The 20729-nt window shown below is 40.4% G+C and overlaps 1 protein-coding gene across 4 annotated transcripts in view; it reads left to right on the forward strand.

Moving 5' to 3' along the window:
• Positions 1 to 20729, forward strand: part of TTN (titin) — a 282606-nt gene that overhangs the window by 28180 nt on the left and 233697 nt on the right. For all 4 annotated transcript variants that reach the window (XM_059166916.1, XM_059166913.1, XM_059166914.1 and 1 more), the window contains exons 23-41: positions 362 to 595; positions 700 to 944; positions 1852 to 2123; positions 2247 to 2411; positions 2507 to 2675; positions 2777 to 4470; positions 4615 to 4896; positions 5729 to 5995; positions 6094 to 6366; positions 6492 to 6755; positions 6844 to 7104; positions 8913 to 9173; positions 9711 to 9974; positions 10067 to 10327; positions 10486 to 10746; positions 11163 to 11423; positions 11885 to 12026; positions 12116 to 12281; positions 19823 to 20054. In XM_059166916.1, coding sequence (XP_059022899.1) covers positions 362 to 595; positions 700 to 944; positions 1852 to 2123; positions 2247 to 2411; positions 2507 to 2675; positions 2777 to 4470; positions 4615 to 4896; positions 5729 to 5995; positions 6094 to 6366; positions 6492 to 6755; positions 6844 to 7104; positions 8913 to 9173; positions 9711 to 9974; positions 10067 to 10327; positions 10486 to 10746; positions 11163 to 11423; positions 11885 to 12026; positions 12116 to 12281; positions 19823 to 20054 — 5974 coding nt within the window. The remainder of the gene's footprint in view (positions 1 to 361; positions 596 to 699; positions 945 to 1851; positions 2124 to 2246; positions 2412 to 2506; positions 2676 to 2776; positions 4471 to 4614; positions 4897 to 5728; positions 5996 to 6093; positions 6367 to 6491; positions 6756 to 6843; positions 7105 to 8912; positions 9174 to 9710; positions 9975 to 10066; positions 10328 to 10485; positions 10747 to 11162; positions 11424 to 11884; positions 12027 to 12115; positions 12282 to 19822; positions 20055 to 20729) is intronic.

The following is a 20729-nucleotide window of genomic DNA, read 5'->3' on the forward strand; positions in this document are numbered from 1 at the left end:
GCTTTAGAAATAGGGATTCCATATATGTAGGAAAAGACAAATATTAGAACAACCAAGTGCACTACTGCCCAGATCCTTTCATCTGCAGGATGGACATTCCAAACATAACCCGTGCCCTTAGGCTGTCATTGACCCAAGATGCCACCGTATGAACTGACAAAGATGATGATAATGCAGATTAAAAAACAAAACAGTGACTCATCTAATTCTCAACAAAACCAAACAAGCTTCTAGATTTTTCTCCCAGTCAAAAACTTTAATCAATCCTTATCTCTAAAACTAGCACTCTTAAAGATTATTTCCTTCCGCAGGATATATATTTTTTAACAAACTGTCATTTTTTTTTTTTTTTACTATATAGGAATTCCATATCTCTTCCTTTGAAGAGAGGCTTATCAAAGAAATTGAATACAGAATAATAAAGACTACGTTAGAAGAACTTCTTGAAGAAGATGGAGAAGAAAAGATGGCAGTTGACATTTCAGAATCTGAAGCTGTTGAAGCAGGATTTGACTTAAGAATAAAGAATTATAGAATTCTTGAGGGGATGGGTGTTACTTTTCATTGCAAGATGTCTGGCTATCCATTACCCAAGGTAAAATATAAACATCAGGTCTCCAGGTTACAATAAAGATACAAATCAGTTACAGTACTATTTTATCTAAATTGTTTTCAAAAATGCGTGATATTTTTTTGCAGATTGCATGGTACAAAGATGGCAAACGCATCAAGCATGGAGAGAAATACCAAATGGACTTTCTGCAAGATGGCAGAGCTAGTCTACGCATACCTGTTGTTCTTCCAGAAGATGAAGGCATCTATACTGCATTTGCCAGCAATATGAAAGGAAATGCAATTTGCTCAGGGAAATTGTATGTAGAGCCTGCTGCGCCTCTTGGTGCTCCGACTTACATACCCACGCCAGAACCAGTGAGCAGAATCAGGTAAGACTCAGAATAATTTGGGTTGATGAAGATTTAAATTGTTTAAAAGACCAAATATCCCAGTAACAAACTGCTATTGCGTGAGGGACCAAAAAAAAAAAAAAAAAAAATGAAGGCTGAGAAGCACAGAAACTTGCCATTAGCCATACAGATAATTGCCAAGCATTTTTATTTCTTAACCCTGTGTAAGGTGAACAAAGCGTTTTCCTTGGAGTGGCATGCTTTTCATTTTGCCAGTGCTAGAACTAATGTAATGAAAATTACCAAGGTTTCCTTAACACCTAATTTTACATATGTTATCCCTTCTTTAGACAACAACCCTTCTATGTAGGTATTATTAATGCTTTGGAAGTGGGAGCACTTGATCTCTGGGAGCCTATGAAAATTGTCTTCATTCACCCAGCCTATAGGTGGTGGTGCCAACACTTGAAATCCAATCCAAGCCAGTCTGGCTGCATGTGTAGATAGGTTTTAGGCTTTTCTCAAATATAATTTCTATGTTTTCCCTTTACTTAGATAAAAAATTATATTTCTCTTTTTCTATAAATGTATTCATTGGTTTATTTAACCAACCAATATTTATTGAGATGTTTTGGCAGTCGAATCAGAAGGGTTGGTGACTAATTAAAGGCAGGTGGTGATGGAAAGACTATTAAAAATTGTTCCAAGATTTTTAAGGCTGGGCACCTGACTATGTTGAAGAATTACTATTGGGATGGAGAATATATGGAAAACATAGATTTGGGGGCAATAATAACACATTCTGTTTTGAATCCCGGTGATTTTGAAGTGCCATCTAATATGTACATGAAGCCAATTCTAAAATGATGTAAGAAAGAGGTTTGTTTATTTTGCTGGGTTTTCTCTATGCCTCATGCAAATACTCTGTTTTGCCTTGGTTTTTCAGATCTGTCTCTCCACGTTCAGTGAGTAGATCTCCTATACGCATGTCTCCTGCACGGATGTCCCCTGCACGGATGTCCCCTGCACGGATGTCCCCTGCAAGGATGTCCCCTGGACGTAGGCTGGAGGAAACAGATGAATCACAACTTGAGAGACTGTATAAGCCAGTCTTTGTGTTGAAGCCTGCTTCTTTCAAATGTTTAGAAGGGCAAACAGCCAGATTTGACTTAAAGGTCGTTGGTAGACCTATGCCAGAGACCTTCTGGTTTCATGATGGTATGTATGATAAGTTTTTACTTACAAGTCACTAAACACAAAATTAAGTTTATAGGTTTCTAAAACACTTTAAAAGCAATTATCTTTAATACATGTTTTCTTTTTTACTTAATTTTTTTATAGGCCAGCAAATTGTCAATGATTTTACCCATAAAGTAGTCATTAAAGAAGATGGCACCCAGTCACTGATTATTGTCCCTGCAATGCCCAGTGATTCTGGGGAATGGACTGTCATTGCCCAAAACAGGGCAGGAAAATCTTCGATTTCAGTGATTTTAACTGTGGAAGGTATTTGCTCTTAAGAAAGAAACTACCTTGTCACTTGGGCTTTAAACAAGTATTTCAGTCCTAACTCACTCTGAATCAAAACCTTTCTCTTCCAGCTGTGGAACATCAGGTAAAACCAATGTTCATAGAAAAACTAAAAAACCTCAACATAAAGGAAGGTTCTCGACTTGAAATGAAAGTCAGAGCTACGGGTAATCCCAACCCTGATATCGTATGGCTGAAAAACAGTGACATCATTGTACCTCATAAATATCCAAAAATCAGGTAAGTTTTCTTGAAAATAATAAAATTAAGCTCATTATACAAATCCAATAACCAAGGAAGCAATAACTATTCCTGTGTTGATTTTTTTTCACTTTTTCTAGAATTGAAGGAACCAAGGGAGAAGCTGCCCTTAAAATTGATTCCACTATCAGCCAGGATTCTGCCTGGTATACTGCAACTGCTATTAATAAGGCTGGCCGAGACACTACAAGATGCAAAGTGAACGTTGAAGTTGAGTTTGCAGAGCCTGAGCCAGAGAGAAAATTAATCATCCCACGAGGGACTTACAGAGCAAAGGAGATTGCAGCCCCAGAACTGGAGCCCCTCCATCTGCGATATGGTCAGGAGCAATGGGAAGAGGGTGACCTCTATGATAAAGAGAAACAACAGAAACCATTTTTCAAGAAAAAACTCACTTCCTTAAGACTCAAGCGCTTTGGGCCTGCCCACTTCGAGTGTAGGCTAACACCAATTGGTGACCCAACAATGGTGGTGGAATGGCTCCATGATGGAAAGCCACTTGAAGCAGCCAACAGGCTCCGTATGATCAATGAGTTTGGGTATTGCAGCCTTGATTATGGAGTTGCATATTCCAGAGACAGTGGTATCATTACTTGCAGAGCTACTAACAAATATGGAACAGATCACACATCTGCCACACTTATTGTTAAAGATGAAAAAAGCCTTGTGGAAGAATCTCAGTTGCCTGAGGGGAGGAAAGGCTTACAGAGAATTGAAGAATTAGAGAGGATGGCTCACGAAGGTGCACTTACAGGTGTAACAACAGATCAAAAAGAAAAGCAAAAGCCAGACATCGTCTTGTTCCCAGAACCAGTAAGAGTACTCGAAGGGGAGACCGCTAGGTTCCGTTGCCGAGTGACAGGTTACCCTCAACCCAAAGTCAACTGGTACCTCAATGGACAGCTGATCCGCAAAAGCAAAAGGTTCAGAGTTCGCTATGATGGCATTCACTATTTGGACATTGTGGACTGCAAATCCTACGACACAGGGGAAGTCAAGGTTACTGCAGAAAATCCCGAAGGTGTTATAGAGCATAAAGTGAAACTTGAGATCCAACAGAGGGAAGATTTTAGGTCTGTCCTCAGGCGAGCCCCTGAACCAAAGCCCGAGTTTCACATACATGAACCTGGAAAACTTCAGTTTGAAGTACAGAAAGTAGATAGACCTGTTGATACCACTGACGCCAAGGAAGTTGTGAAGTTGAAAAGGGCTGAAAGAATTACCCATGAAAAAGTATCTGAAGAGTCTGAAGAGCTGCGCAGTAAATTCAAGCGCAGAACTGAGGAGGGATATTATGAAGCCATTACTGCTGTGGAGCTCAAGTCTCGTAAGAAGGATGAATCCTATGAAGAGCTCCTAAGGAAGACAAAAGATGAGCTTCTCCACTGGACCAAAGAATTAACTGAAGAGGAGAAGAAAGCCCTTGCTGAAGAAGGCAAGATCACTATTCCAACGTTTAAGCCTGATAAAATTGAACTGAGTCCTAGTATGGAGGCTCCTAAAATCTTTGAAAGAATCCAAAGCCAAACAGTGGGCCAAGGATCTGATGCACACTTCCGGGTCAGAGTGGTGGGAAAACCAGACCCTGAATGCGAATGGTACAAAAATGGGGTAAAGATCGAACGCTCTGACCGAATCTACTGGTACTGGCCTGAGGACAATGTATGTGAACTGGTCATAAGAGATGTGACTGCCGAGGACTCTGCTAGCATCATGGTGAAAGCCATCAACATAGCTGGGGAAACCTCAAGCCATGCATTCTTACTTGTCCAAGGTAATTTGAAGTCTTTGGTTTGATGAATCTGTCTCTATTTATCCGTGACTATCCATTAGCGTATTTCTTTTCTTTTCTTTTTCCATTATTCAAATTGTGAATTTAATTTAATACAATGTCTTTTTCTCCCCCCTTTCCTTATAGCCAAGCAATCGATCATTTTCACACAGGAATTACAAGATGTTGTTGCTAAGGAAAAAGACACCATGGCAACCTTTGAATGTGAAACTTCAGAGCCATTTGTCAAAGTGAAGTGGTATAAAGATGGTGTGGAGGTTCATACGGGAGATAAATATAGGATGCACTCTGACAGAAAGGTTCACTTCCTCTCCATACTGACAATTGACGCATCCGATGCTGAAGACTACAGCTGTGTACTCGTAGAAGATGAAAATGTAAAAACAACAGCGAAACTTATTGTCGAAGGTAGTAAATAATAATCTCACTATTTATTTCAGTTTTAAAGTCACCATTAGTATGTGATAAAATTAGCTTTGCAGTTTTCCTTTCATGAAAGGAATTATTTGGGAATTGGATATAAGCTGCAGAGCAAGATTTCTAAATTTATACCAGCAATTAAAGATATTGACAATTTGGATTTTTAAAAATCAAAGTTATTTTGATGTCTTGTTTTAAAATTTTTATATTGAAATAAAATTCTGTGCCTTAAAAAATAATTTAGGAGCACCTGGATGGCCTAGTCAGTTAAGCATTTGCCCTTGGCTCAGGTCATGATCCCAGGGTCCTGAGATTGAGCCCCACTTTGGGCTCCCTGCTCAGTGAGGAGACTGCTTCTCCCCCTTCCTTTGCCCCTCACCCCCCTACTCTCTCTCTTTCTCTCAAATAAATGAATAAAATCTTTAAAATAAATGATTTAAATATCAAAATAACTTTTTTTTAATTAAAAATTTCTCAGTCCATCGACAGGTTGCTATTAAGAATATTCCTGAGCCTGGGTGGCTCAGTGGGTTTAAAGCCTCTGCCTTCGGCTCAGGTCATGATCCCAGGGTCCTGGGATCGAGCCCCACATCAGGCTCTCTGCTCCGCAGGGAGCCTGCTTCCTCCTCTCTCTCTGCCTGCCTCTCAGCCTACTTGTGATCTCTGTCTGTCAAATAAATAAATAAAATCTTTAAAAAAAACAAAAAGAATATTCCTGATAGCATGGGAGACTTGAGAGATTTACAAGGAATTTTTTCTACCTTAAGTGTAGATATGTGCCTCTCCAAAGGAAGTAACTTCTCTTTATCTTATGCCTCAGGTGCAGTTGTTGAATTTGTGAAAGAACTTCAGGACATAGAAGTTCCAGAATCATTTTCAGGAGAGTTAGAGTGCATTATATCCCCAGAAAATATAGAAGGCAAGTGGTATCATAATGGTGTGGAGCTGAAGTCCAATGGCAAATACACAATTACATCTCGCCGTGGACGTCAGAATCTCACAGTTAAGGATGTGACCAAAGAGGACCAGGGAGAATACAGCTTTGTTGTCGATGGAAAAAAGACAACCTGCAAACTAAAGATGAGACGTAAGTCTGCCTGTTCCTTTTGGTCTGCACTGAATATCATCATGGCTTATTGATAAAGAAATGACCATAAAGTTCTTTTTTCTCCCTGTATTTCACAGCCCGCCCCATTGCTATCCTGCAAGGACTTAGTGATCAAAAAGTCTGTGAAGGTGACATTGTCCAGCTTGAAGTGAAGGTCTCCTTGGAGAACGTGGAGGGTGTCTGGATGAAAGATGGCCAAGAAGTGCAGCCCAGTGACAGAGTTCACATTGTGATAGACAAACAGTCCCATATGCTGCTCATTGAAGACATGACTAAGGAGGATGCTGGAAATTACTCCTTCACCATTCCATCCCTTGGACTGTCAACCAGTGGGCGTGTCTCTGTCTATAGTGAGTGCAACTTACATATTTTTATGGGTAGGATACCCTGTTAATGGGTAGAGAACTTTAATAAGCAGGCATTTAAAGCAAAATCCACTTTCATAAGTCTTTTATTTATGCATGTGGCTTTACAGGTGTTGATGTGATAACTCCTCTAAAGGATGTTAATGTGCTTGAGGGCACCAAGGCTGTGCTCGAATGTAAGGTTTCAGTCCCTGATGTGACTTCCGTTAAATGGTATGTAAATGATGAACAAATCAAGCCTGATGATCGCGTACAAGCCATTGTCAAAGGCACTAAGCAGCGACTAGTGATTAACAGGACCCACGCTTCAGATGAAGGACCTTACAAGCTGATGGTTGGGAGGGTCGAAACCAGCTGTGATCTCTCTGTGGAAAGTAAGGATTCTTGCATTTAAGTTATCAGTGTCTTAAGCCTTCTATTTTCTTAGTGTGCTATTAACCAAGTGATTATTTTTTCCCCCAGAAATTAAAATTATCAGAGGTCTACGTGACCTCACCTGTACAGAAACCCAAAATGTCATCTTAGAAGTTGAGCTGTCCCACTCAGGAATTGATGTTTTGTGGAATTTTAAGGGCAAGGAAATCAAACCCAGTTCTAAATATAAAATTGAAGCGCATGGAAAAATATATAAATTGACAGTTCTAAATATGATGAAAGATGATGAAGGAGAATATACATTTTTTGCCGGAGAAAATATGACATCTGGAAAACTTACTGTGGCAGGTTGGTATATTTATCATTCAATCTAACTTCTTATGTGGGGAAGTTGTTTTAATTTAAGAAATTGTGGCCCATTCCCTTTCAAATTCCCATCAGTTTTCACTTCATGCCTCTGCTTGTGCTGTTCTCAAAGCCAGTAGTTCCCTCAACACTGTCCCCACCGTGTTCTCCTAGGCAGACCTACCTCAGTTGCCATTTTCTTTGAAGCCTTCCTTCATCTTCCCATCCGTGTAAAATCTTACTACCCCGACTATCGGATTATTTTCCGTGTGTCTCTTCCATGGCCCTTAGTACATACTTGTGTTATTGCCCCATTTCTTCTTCTCACACCAGAGTATAAGCCCCCAAATCTGGAAATGCTTCATTCTTCTCTGTGTTCTCCAACATATTGCACATGATAGGTGATTAATAAGCAGTGGTTGAACTGAGCTTTGTTTAAACTTTCCTACTCTAAGGTGTATTTCTTTTTTTTTTAATTACTCTTGTTTCTTTAACTTTTGTTTCCTTTGTTCCCTTCATATTTGTTTTATAAACCCAATGAACATTTAAAAATGTAAGTTAGTGTATCTGTGTATCTCTGTCTTATGAGATGAAGTAGACCATTCTCATTCAGCAGAAATCCCTTGCTCCAAAATGAAAAACCAAAAGCAGAAATCAACTGTCAAGAAAAAACTAGAAGTCATCATAAATGTGTTTGGTTCATTACAATATATTTATTGAGGAGTACGATATGACATGGGGATTAAATTGTGAAGTCCATGCGGGAATTGTGTATCCCGCTTTATCTTATACTTTATTACATTATATTTCCTCAGATTTTTGACCATGAAAAAATACTTCTGAAACAAAACTTTAGGCCCTGCACTTTGACATGTCTAATATAAATCACATTTTTAAATGTGTGGAAACGAGGAAAATCTATGAGCTTCTATGTGATTTCATTCAACACTTACTAAGGTCCTACCATAGGCAAGACAGTGCTAGAAACACAGGACACAGAAATGAATAAGGCATGATATTTTTTTCTTGAGAAATTCACAATTTAGAAAGGCACAGATACATTAGCAACTAACTTGCTGAAGGAGTTATTTATTCTGCCAGTGGATAGTGGCCATGGAGGCAATATGGGGAAGTTTCATGAAAGAGATGACACATGTCAAAACAGTGATTTTGGGGGGTGCCTGAGTGGCTCAGTTGGTTGAGTGGCTGACTCTTGATTTTGGCTTAGGTCATTATCTCTGTGTCCTGGGATCAAGCCCTGCATCAGGCTCTGTGCTCAGGCAGGAGCCTGATTGCAGATTTCTCTCCCTCTCCCTATGCCTCTACCCCACTCTTTCTCAAAGTAAATAAATAAATGTTTTTTTAAGAAAAATAGTGATTTTTAGTATGTAAGAATCTTTAATCTTACAGAAATATTGATGACTGAACATTTTCTTAACACATCTTTTCACAATCAAATATTAGATATATTTGCAGCAAACGGTCCTTAGAAGATGTAAGTAGAATACTTTTGAAGGAGAAATTGAGTTAGAGGCCATCCAGGTGGTATTGTTCTCAAAATTCTCTATTAACGGTTGCTTTCCCTTTGCAAAGCCTTCCTGATTCCAGTGTTTCCTCTGGTTGTCAGTCATGCATGCTAGAATAGGGATTTTTGTGATATATTCTCAATATGGATAAAGATAATCCTAGACATTTCATGATATTCAAAATCATGTTTTAAAATTTGATATTTTATATTTAATTGTTCAAAGATTTCTTTTTTACATAATATTTTTTGAAGGACTCACACTTACACTTGTCTTGTTCCAAAGGGGGGGCCATCTCCAAGCCACTCACTGATCAGACGGTGGCTGAATCACAGGAAGCTGTATTTGAATGTGAAGTTGCCAACCCAGATTCAGAAGGCGAGTGGCTGAAGGATGGCAAACACCTACCACTGAGTAACAACATCCGGAGTGAATCTGATGGCCACAAAAGGAGACTTATCATTGCTGCCACCAAATTAGACGACATTGGAGAGTACACCTACAAGGTGGCCACCTCCAAAACATCTGCCAAACTCAAAGTTGAAGGTTTGTGCTATAATAACAGATGTTATTTGTTCCATATTGTATTACATTCTTGATAGTCTCATTTTTAAAAAGTCAGAGGTATAACTATTCTGGATGCCATAAATCTTCATTTCACAAAATCATTATACACTCTCTCAACTTTCTGAGCCATCTACCACAAAGTGCAGAATTGCTTTTAGGATGTGTTTCTGTGAAGAAGCCATTTCTTTGGCTCTAGCTCGGAGGAACAGCCTAATTAGACACTCTCATTCTCCATTCCCCTCTTGCTCTTCTCCAGTCTTTTAAGCTATTAGTATACAGCTTTGCAAAACTTCATCTCATTCTAGTATAGAAAAATCATGGTGTAGTGTGCATCTCAAACTGGATCCCAGATTTTCCTAAATAATCTCAAGGTGTCTTTTAAAACAGAGGTGATGCATAACTGCAACATTTCTGATAACCGTTTTTTTGCAAGATGACCAGGTAATGATCTTATCCCAGGACTTCTTTTACTTGGCCATACCATCTTTATTTCCTAAACCATAAATTTGTCTTCAGCTGTCAAAATTAAGAAGACTCTGAAGAACCTCACAGTGACAGAGACACAGGATGCTGTTTTCACGGTCGAGCTTACTCACCCTAACGTAAAAGGTGTCCAGTGGATCAAAAATGGCGTCGTGCTACAACCCAGTGACAAGTATGATATCTCAGTCAAAGGAACAGTTTACACTCTGAGGATTAAAAACTGTGCTGTTGTGGATGAATCTGTATATGGCTTCAAGCTTGGAAAGCTAGGAGCCAGTGCCAGACTGCACGTTGAAAGTGAGTTGATTTAGAAACATTTTACAAGTAGCCAATGTATGGTTGCCACTAAGTTAACTGTATCACTGAACTGCTTCAACTTTCCTCATTAGCTGTCAAGATCATTAAAAAGCCGAAAGATGTGACCGCCCTGGAAAATGCCACCGTTGCCTTTGAAGTTAGTGTTTCCCATGACACTGTTCCAGTAAAATGGTTCCACAAGAATGTGGAGATTAAGCCAAGTGACAAACACAGACTGGTCTCAGAAAGGAAGGTCCACAAGCTGATGCTGCAGCATATTACCCCCTCGGATGCTGGGGAATATACCGCTGTGGTGGGGCAATTGGAATGCAAAGCTAAACTTTTCGTGGAGAGTAAGTATTAGCCTTACAGTATTTCCCAAGATGATCCCCATGGGCTCATCGGTTGGTTGGTTGGTTGGTCGGTCAGTCAGTCGGTCGTTTGGTTGGTTGGCTTCATCCATTTTTTTAAATAAAATATATTAACTGAAGTGCTTTTTGATTTTCCCAAGCGTTACATATTACAAAAACCATGAAAAACATTGAGGTGCCTGAGACCAAAGCTGCCTCCTTTGAGTGTGAGGTGTCCCACTTCAATGTCCCTTCCATGTGGCTGAAGAATGGTGTGGAGATTGAGATGAGTGAGAAGTTCAAGATAGTTGTGCAAGGGAAACTCCATCAGCTGATCATCATGAACACCAGCACAGAGGACTCAGCAGAATACACATTTGTTTGTGGCAATGACCAAGTCAGCGCTACCCTGAAAGTGACCCGTAAGTAAACAAACAAAAAATATATATAAAATATTTGGTAAACTCATTGTTACTATATATCCTACACTTTCCCTTCCTGACCAGTTAATCCACTCCAAAAGTCCTTGATTAAAACATCTACTGTGTGTTTACCCTAAGTTAGGCACAAGCATCTCCACCTGGATAAAATTTTCTGATTAGAGTTGCCTTGAAAAGCTACCTATAAAGATGCTATAGTATCTATCCCTAGCTCTCTCTGTTCCTCTGTCACATGGTATTGTCCCATAGAGGGGTACCTGGAAGATAGCATAGCTCATATCCCAGAATAATAATCACCTTCGCAGACAGACTAAACACATTCCGAGTTTTCACTCTGTGCTTGTTATGACTCACATCACACTAAGTCTCCTTGGGTGTATTTCCTTCCCCCTTTGCAGCAATCATGATTACATCCATGCTGAAGGACATCAATGCTGAAGAAAAAGACACAATTACCTTTGAGGTAACAGTGAACTATGAAGGCATCTCTTACAAATGGTTAAAGAATGGTGTGGAAATCAAATTAACTGACAGGTGCCAGATGAGAACCAAAAAGCTCACGCACTCACTGAATATCAGGAACGTTCACTTCGGGGATGCAGCTGAGTACACCTTTGTGGCTGGAAAAGCTACATCAACAGCCACCCTTTATGTAGAAGGTATGGTGTCATAAATGTCTTATCCATACAACTAGATGTCAAACGCACCTTATAAAATATTGGTCAGTGCATTAATGAATGGAAAAATAAAATATGGTGTTTCTGTGTAATGAAATATTGTTAGCAATAAAAAGCAAGTGCCAATACATGCTACCACATGGATGAACCTGAAAAAACTTTACGCTAAGTGAAAGAAGCTGGTCCCAAAGGACCATGTCATGTCTGATTCCCTTTATAGGAAAGTCGGAATATACCAGTCTGTAGAGACCATAGGTGTGTGCCTACATTGGAGGGTCTAGTGGGTGATGACTAAGGGTTGTATGGTTTTTTGGGGGGTGACAAGGATATTCTAACATTGATAGTTATGGTTGTACAATTCTGACTACACTGAAAGCCCCTGGATTGTGAGTTATGTCTTAAAGCCATTAGGAAGATTAATTTTTGTACACACTGTTTTCCAGCTCGCCATATAGAATTTCGAAAACACATTAAGGACATCAAGGTTCTTGAGAAGAAGCGAGCCATGTTTGAATGTGAAGTTTCTGAACCTGACATCACTGTTCAGTGGATGAAAGATGGCCAAGAGCTGCCAGCCGTGGATAGGTCAGTTGTGTTCCTTGGCTACATTCCAGTAATTCCCAGTTTGCTTTGAGTCACCATTCATTAAACTTACATTTCCGTGTCATCCATAGAATAAAGATACAGAAAGAGAAATACGTCCACCGCCTCCTGATCCCGTCCACCCGGATGTCTGATGCCGGGCAGTATGCGGTGGTGGCAGGAGGCAACATCTCCACTGCCAACCTCTATGTAGAGGGCAGAGATGTCCGCATCCGGAGTCTCAAAAGGGAGGTTCAGGTATTGTCTACGTGTTGAATGTGTGGAGACGTCATCAAGGGCTCATATTCCATAGTTTGAGATTTTAATTTTTAACTTTAACATTTTCTAACCACAGTCTTCTAAAGAATGAAAACAGCTGATCCCTGCTGGCTTAGACTCTTAATCTGACATCAATTTAGTCACAGTTTTCCCTCACTTAGGGAAATAGTGTGTCCTTAGCAGCTGTCTGGATACTTTAATTAAAGCAGCTGTAGAAACTTTGCTGCCTCATAAATGGCCACCTGCCAAGCAGCCCAAACCAGGAAAGAGCTAAAATTTACACTGTGGTGCTTACACAGCAACTAGAACTCAGGGAAGGTAGGACAAGGTGGTGTTTTGTCATACAGCTTCTGTTATGGAGAAGCAGGGGTGTAGGGACTTGGCCGGGGATGCTTCTTTTGAGGTCCAGGAGGTAGACCAGTTGGAGAAAAGCTGGATTCCCAGCAGGGGCGCTGAGCTAGAGAGCTTTGCCCTCTACCACTTGTGCAGAGTTTGTTTCACGAGTGCCTGTCTTCCCAAATGGTGGAATGGAGAGAACGTGTTAGGAGAAATATCCTTTGAATTCAGATTTACCCTATTGCTTATCTGAGGAGAACCAGGCATGACAGGCCTTAGGCCATAGTGAAAAAGCCTTCAGTGAGGACGCAGATGACCTAAATATGTCTTCTGTCCTTACTGCGCAATTCTGAATCTTGATTTCCTCACTTTTAAAAATGAGGCTTATTTCTCGAATTCTCCCCTCGTGGTCCAGTAGCTGTTTGTCCCTCTTTTGATCAGCTTCTTTATTCTCTGTCATTTGGTCTTCTATATCACTAATTCTTTCTTCTGCCTCATTTATCCTAGCAGTGAGAGCCTCCATTTTTGATTGCACCTCATTAATAGCTTTTTTGATTTCAACTTGGTTAGATTTTAGTTCTTTTATTTCTCCAGAAAGGGCTTTTATATCTCTCGAGAGGGTTTCTCTAATATCTTCCATGCCTTTTTCGAGCCCGGCTAGAACCTTGAGAATTGTCATTCTGAACTCTAGATCTGACATATTACCGATGTCTGTATTGATTAGGTCCCTAGCCTTCGGTACTGCCTCTTGTTCTTTTTTTTGTGGTGAATTTTTACGTCTTGTCATTTTGTCCAGATAAGAGTAAATGAAGGGGCAAGTAAAATACTAAAAGGGTGGCAACAACCCCAGGAAAATATGCTTTAGCCAAATTAGAAGAGATCCAAAATCGTGAGTGGGGAGAAAGGGGATAAAAAGAGGTTCAAAAAGGAAGAAAGAAAAAAGAAAAAAAAAAAAAAAAAAAAAAAAAAAGAAAAGAATTTTTTTTTAAAAAAGAAAACACCTAAGAAAAATGTAAAAAAAAATATATATATATATTAGATAAACTAGTAAAAAATCGTTAAAAAAGAAAAAGGTAACAGTTAAAAAAAAAAAAAAAAATTTTACCCGAAGGCGAGAAAAAAAAAAAAAAATGAAAAAGAAAAAATTAAATTAACTGCAAGACTAAAAAAAATCACAGGAAAGAAGCCATGAGTTCCGTGCTTGGCTTTCTCCTCCTCTGGAATTCTGCTGCTCTCCTTGGTATTGAAACCGCACTCCTTGGTAGGTGAGCTTGGTCTCGGCTGGATTTCTTGTTGATCTTCTGGGGGAGGGGCCTGTTGTAGTGATTTTCAAGTGTCTTTGCCCCAGGCGGAATTACACCGCCCTTACCCGGGGCCGGGGTGAGTAATCCGCTCGGGTTTGCTTTCAGGAGCTTTTGTTCCCTGAGCGCTTTCCGTAGAGTTCCAGAGGACGGGAATACAAATGGCGTCCTCCTGGTCTCCGGCCCGGAGGAGCCGAGAGCCCAGGGCCCCACTCCTCAGTGCGCCCTCAGAGAACAGCGCCCAGTTACTCCCGTCTGCCTGACCTCCGGCCGCGCTCCGAGCTCACCGAGCCTGCGACCGGTTCAAGGTAACACGGAGCTGCGAGCTTACTGTCGGCTCTGTCTCTGTAGCCGGCTTTCCCGTTCCAATACCCGCAAGTTCTGCGACACTCAGACACCCCCGATCCTTCTGTGACCCTGCGGGACCTGAGGCCACGCTGACCCCGCGTGGGCTTCGCTCCGGTTTAGCCTCTGGAGCGATGTCCCTCCGCGGAGCAGACTTTTAAAAGTCCTGATTTTGTGCGCGGTTGCTCCGCCGCTTGCCGGGAGCCGGCCCCTCCCCCCGGGGTCTATCTTCCCGTCGCTTTGGATTCACTTCTCCGCCGGTCCTACCTTTCAGAAAGTGGTTGTTTTTCTGTTTCCAGAATTGCTGTTCTTCTTCTCTTCGATCTGCCGATGGATTTTCAGGTGTTTGCAATCTTTAGATAAGCTATCTAGCTGATCTCCGGCTAGCTGAAGCAGTCTCAGCTTGCTACTTCTCCGCCATAAGACGAAACAACATTAGAATAATTGGGATTCCAGAAGAAGAAGAAAGTGAGAGGGGAGCAGAAGGTATACTGGAGAGAATTATTGGGGAGAATTTCCCCAATATGGCAAAGGGAACATGCATCAAAATTCAGGAGGTTCAGAGAATGCCCCTCAAAATAAATAAGAATAGGCCCACACCCCGTCACATAATAGTAAAATTTACAAGTCTCAATGACAAAGAGAAAATCCTGAAAGCAGCCCGGGAAAAGAAGTCTGTAACATACAATGGTAAAAATATTAGATTGGCAGCTGACTTATCCACAGAGACCTGGCAGGCCAGAAAGAGCTGGCATGATATTTTCAGAGCACTAAACGAGAAAAACATGCAGCCAAGAATACTATATCCAGCTAGGCTATCATTGAAAATAGAAGGAGAGATTAAAAGCTTCCAGGACAAACAACAACTGAAAGAATTTGCAAATACCAAACCAGCTCTACAGGAAATATTGAAAGGGGTCCTCTAAGCAAAGAGAGAGCCTACAAGTGGTAGATCAGAAAGGAACAGAGACCATATACAGTAACAGTCACCTTACAGGCAATACAATGGCACTAAATTCATATCTCTCAATAGTTACCCTGAATGTGAATGGGCTAAATGCCCCTGTCAAAAGACACAGGGTATCAGAATGGATAAAAAAACAAAACCCATCTATATGTTGCCTCCAAGAAACACATTTTAAGCCCGAAGACACCTCCAGATTTAAAGTGAGGGGGTGGAAAAGAATTTACCATGCTAATGGACATCAGAAGAAAGCAGGAGTGGCAATCCTTATATCAGATCAATTAGATTTTAAGCCAAAGACTGTAATAAGAGATGAGGAAGGACACTATATCATACTCAAAGGGTCTGTCCAACAAGAAGATTTAACAATTTTAAATATCTATGCCCCCAACGTGGGAGCAGCCAACTATATAAACCAATTAATAACAAAATCAAAGAAACACATAAACAACAATACAATAATAGTAGGGGACTTTAATATTCCCCTCACTGAAATGGACAGGTCATCCAAGCAAAAGATCAGCAAGGAAATAAAGGCCTTAAATGACACACTGGACCAGATGGACATCACAGATATATTCAGAATATTTCATCCCAAAGCAACAGAATACACATTCTTCTCTAGTGCACATGGTACATTCTCCAGAATAGATCACATCCTCGGTCCTAAATCAGGACTCAACCGGTATCAAAAGATTGGGATCATTCCCTGCATATTTTCAGACCACAATGCTCTAAAGCTAGAACTCAACCACAAAAGGAAGTTTGGAAAGAACCCAAATACATGGAGACTAAACAGTATCCTTCTAAAGAATGAATGGGTCAACCGGGAAATTAAAGAAGAATTGAAAAAAATCATGGAAACAAATGATAATGAAAATACAACGGTTCAAAATCTGTGGGACACAACAAAGGCAGTCCTGAGAGGAAAATATATAGCGGTACAAGCCTTTCTCAAGAAACAAGAAAGGTCTCAGGTACACAACCTAACCCTACACCTAAAGGAGCTGGAGAAGGAACAAGAAAGAAACCCTAAGCCCAGCAGGAGAAGAGAAATCATAAAGATCAGAGCAGAAATCAATGAAATAGAAACCAAAAAAACAATAGAACAAATCAACGAAACTAGGAGCTGGTTCTTTGAAAGAATTAATAAAATTGATAAACCCCTGGCCCGACTTATCAAAAAGAAAAGAGAAAGGACCCAAATAAATAAAATAATGAATGAAAGAGGAGAGATCACAACTAACACCAAGGAAATACAAACTATTATAAGAACATACTATGAGCAACTCTACGGCAATAAATTTGACAATCTGGAAGAAATGGATGCATTCCTAGAAACATATAAACTACCACAACTGAACCATGAAGAAATAGAAAGCCTGAACAGACCCATAACCAGTAAGGAGATTGAAACAGTCATTAAAAATCTCCAAACAAACAAAAGCCCAGGGCCAGACGGCTTCCCGGGGGAATTCTACCAAACATTTAAAGAAGAACTAATTCCTATTCTCCTGAAACTGTTCCAAAAAATAGAAATGGAAGGAAAACTTCCAAACTCATTTTATGAGGCCAGCATCACCTTGATCCCAAAACCAGACAAGGATCCCACCAAAAAAGAGAGCTATAGACCGATATCCTTGATGAACACAGATGCGAAAATACTCAACAAAATACTAGCCAATCGGATTCAACAGTACATTAAAAAGATTATTCACCACGACCAAGTGGGATTTATTCCAGGGCTGCAAGGTTGGTTCAACATCCGCAAATCAGTCAATGTGATACAACACATCAATAAAAGTAAGAACAAGAACCATATGATACTCTCAATAGATGCTGAAAAAGCATTTGACAAAGTACAACATCCCTTCCTGATCAAAACTCTTCAAAGTGTAGGGATAGAGGGCACATACCTCAATATCATCAAAGCCATCTATGAAAAACCCACCGCAAATATCATTCTCAATGGAGAAAAACTGAAAGCTTTTCCGCTAAGGTCAGGAACACGGCAGGGATGTCCATTATCACCACTGCTATTCAACATCGTACTAGAGGTCCTAGCCTCAGCAATCAGACAACAAAAGGAAATTAAAGGCATCCAAATCGGCAAAGAAGAAGTCAAATTATCACTCTTCGCAGATGATATGATACTATATGTGGAAAACCCAAAAGACTCCACTCCAAAACTGCTAGAACTTATACAGGAATTCAGTAAAGTGTCAGGATATAAAATCAATGCACAGAAATCAGTTGCATTTCTCTACACCAACAGCAAGACAGAAGAAAGAGATATTAAGGAGTCAATCCCATTTACAATTGCATCCAAAACCATAAGATACCTAGGAATAAACCTAACCAAAGAGACACAGAATCTATACTCAGAAAACTATAAAGTACTCATGAAAGAAATTGAGGAAGACACAAAGAAATGGAAAAATGTTCCATGCTCCTGGATTGGAAGAATAAATATTGTGAAAATGTCTATGCTACCTAAAGCAATCTACACATTTAATGCAATTCCTATCAAAGTACCATCCATCTTTTTCAAAGAAATGGAACAAATAATGCTAAAATTTATATGGAACCAGAAAAGACCTCGAATAGCCAAAGGGATATTGAAAAAGAAAGCCAACGTTGGTGGCATCACAATTCCGGACTTCAAGCTCTATTACAAAGCTGTCATCATCAAGACAGCATGGTACTGGCACAAAAACAGACACATAGATCAATGGAACAGAATAGAGAGCCCAGAAATAGACCCTCAACTCTATGGTCAACTAATCTTCGACAAAGCAGGAAAGAATGTCCAATGGAAAAAAGACAGCCTTTTCAATAAATGGTGCTGGGAAAATTGGACAGCCACATGCAGAAAAATGAAATTGGACCATTTCCTTACACCACACACAAAAATAGACTCAAAATGGATGAAGGACCTCAATGTACGAAAGGAATCCATCAAAATCCTTGAGGAGAACACGGGCAGCAACCTCTTCGACCTCTGCCGCAGCAACATCTTCCTAGGAACAACGCAAAAGGCAAGGGAAGCAAGGGAAAAAATGAACTACTGGGATTTCATCAAGATCAAAAGCTTTTGCACAGCAAAGGAAACAGTTAACAAAATCAAAAGACAACTGACAGAATGGGAGAAGATATTTGCAAACGACATATCAGATAAAGGACTAGTGTCCAGAATCTATAAAGAACTTAGCAAACTCAACACCCAAAGAACAAATAATCCAATCAAGAAATGGGCAGAAGACATGAACAGACATTTCTGCAAAGAAGACATCCAGATGGCCAACAGACACATGAAAAAGTGCTCCATATCACTCGGCATCAGGGAAATACAAATCAAAACCACAATGAGATATCACCTCACACCAGTCAGAATGGCTAAAATCAACAAGTCAGGAAATGACAGATGCTGGCGAGGATGCGGAGAAAGGGGAACCCTCCTACACTGTTGGTGGGAATGCAAGCTGGTGCAGCCACTCTGGAAAACAGCATGGAGGTTCCTCAAAATGTTGAAAATAGAACTGCCCTATGACCCAGCAATTGCACTATTGGGTATTTACCCTAAAGATACAAATGTAGTGATCCAAAGGGACACATGCACCCGAATGTTTATAGCAGCAATGTCCACAATAGCCAAACTATGGAAAGAACCTAGATGTCCATCAACAGATGAATGGATCAAGAAGATGTGGTATATATACACAATGGAATACTATGCAGCCATCAAAAGAAATGAAATCTTGCCATTTGCAACAACATGGATGGAACTAGAGCGTATCATGCTTAGCGAAATAAGTCAAGCAGAGAAAGACAACTATCATATGATCTCCCTGATATGAGGAAGTGGTGATGCAACATGGAGGCTTAAGTGGGTAGAAGAATAAATGAAACAAGATGGGATTGGGAGGGAGACAAACCATAAGTGACTCTTAATCTCACAAAACAAACTGAGGGTTGCCGGGGGGAGGGGGTTGGGGAGAAGGGGGTGGGATTATGGACATTGGGGAGGGTATGTGATTTGGTGAGTGCTGTGAAGTGTGTAAACCTGGTGATTCACAGACCTGGGGATAAAAATATATGTATATAAAAAATATATGTTTATAAAAAATAAAAAATTTAAAAAAAAAAAAAATAAAATAAAAAATAAAAATGAGGCTAATAGTTTCTACATACCCCAGGAAGTTCTTGTTCATACCACAAGAAATCAAATCAAATAGTAGAAGAGCTTTGTCAAAAATGAAAAGCCCACAGATATAAGGTATTGTTATTTCTGTTGTGATTAGTTAAAAAGCAAGCATTTTAAAGATTCAAGTCACAGTCTCTTTGAGGCGGCGTCTCTCCTCAGTGCAGGTGTCAGCAGGATTCTTTACAGAAGAAGTTAGGGCAGCATTTGTCTAAGGATATGCAGGACACATTAGAATGCACTTCACCCAGTCAACTTTTTATATCATAATGTATAGTTTTGACATGCTTTTGAAATGAGCAGTTTTAGAAACAGGCTAAAACTGAAAGGAAAGCAGGACTTCAATTCTCTTTTTATGTTGCTCCATTGAAAGGTTATTGAGAAACAACGTGCTGTCGTTGAGTTCGAGGTCAACGAAGACGATGTTGATGCCCACTGGTATAAAGACGGCATTGAAATCAATTTCCAAGTTCAAGAACGACACCAGTATGTGGTGGAGAGAAGAATCCACCGGATGTTTATCTCTGAGACCAGGCATAGCGATGCCGGTGAATACACCTTTGTGGCAGGAAGGAACAGGAGTTCCGTTACTCTCTATGTCAATGGTAGGTAGAGATACCCGCATATTTTGTGGAACCAACTGGGATAATCCTCCCCTTTAAGTTCCTAAAGGGCTGATAGGTTCTGGGCAATTTCTGAAGAGGCCATGCTACTTGTATTGTAGCTACATTTATTTTCACATATCACCTGTGGTGAAGGGACGGCAGCTATTAAAACGACTGTAAAGATGTCATTTCCAGAACTTGCCTAATGGCTAGATCCTCATTTAGTTGTTCAACTTTATTGAATATCCACCGTCTGTCAACTATAATAGACCCTCAGTGGGTTTCTAGTTACAGCGCTCAGCTGGTCGAGTTTTCCACCCCTGGAGCCAACTGCTTAGGTGCTACTACTGCTACCAAGCCCCAGGGCATTTGCAGCCTCTAGTGCAGAGTGCCTGGGAAAATCCAGAAGTCCTCTTTGAGACCCCAGGGGGCCTGAAGAGCCACAGGTGCTGCGGAGCTAGGTTCTCTCTGCCTCGAGCCCGAGGACCAGAGGCTCTTATTACATACTCTACCACGTCCTCAGAGGAGAGCCCTGAAAGCACCCACCTTCCTCATGAAAAGCTGAGAGCTGAATTTGAGGCTCCTCTAGAAATGAGACTAATCTATATGGAGAAGAAGGACTGTCCATCCCTATTTGAATCTTGAGTCTGCTCTAAACGAATACCTCAGAAGCAG

The sequence above is a fragment of the Mustela lutreola genome, chromosome 3 (genome assembly GCF_030435805.1).
Source record: "Mustela lutreola isolate mMusLut2 chromosome 3, mMusLut2.pri, whole genome shotgun sequence".
NCBI lineage: Eukaryota > Metazoa > Chordata > Mammalia > Carnivora > Mustelidae > Mustela > Mustela lutreola.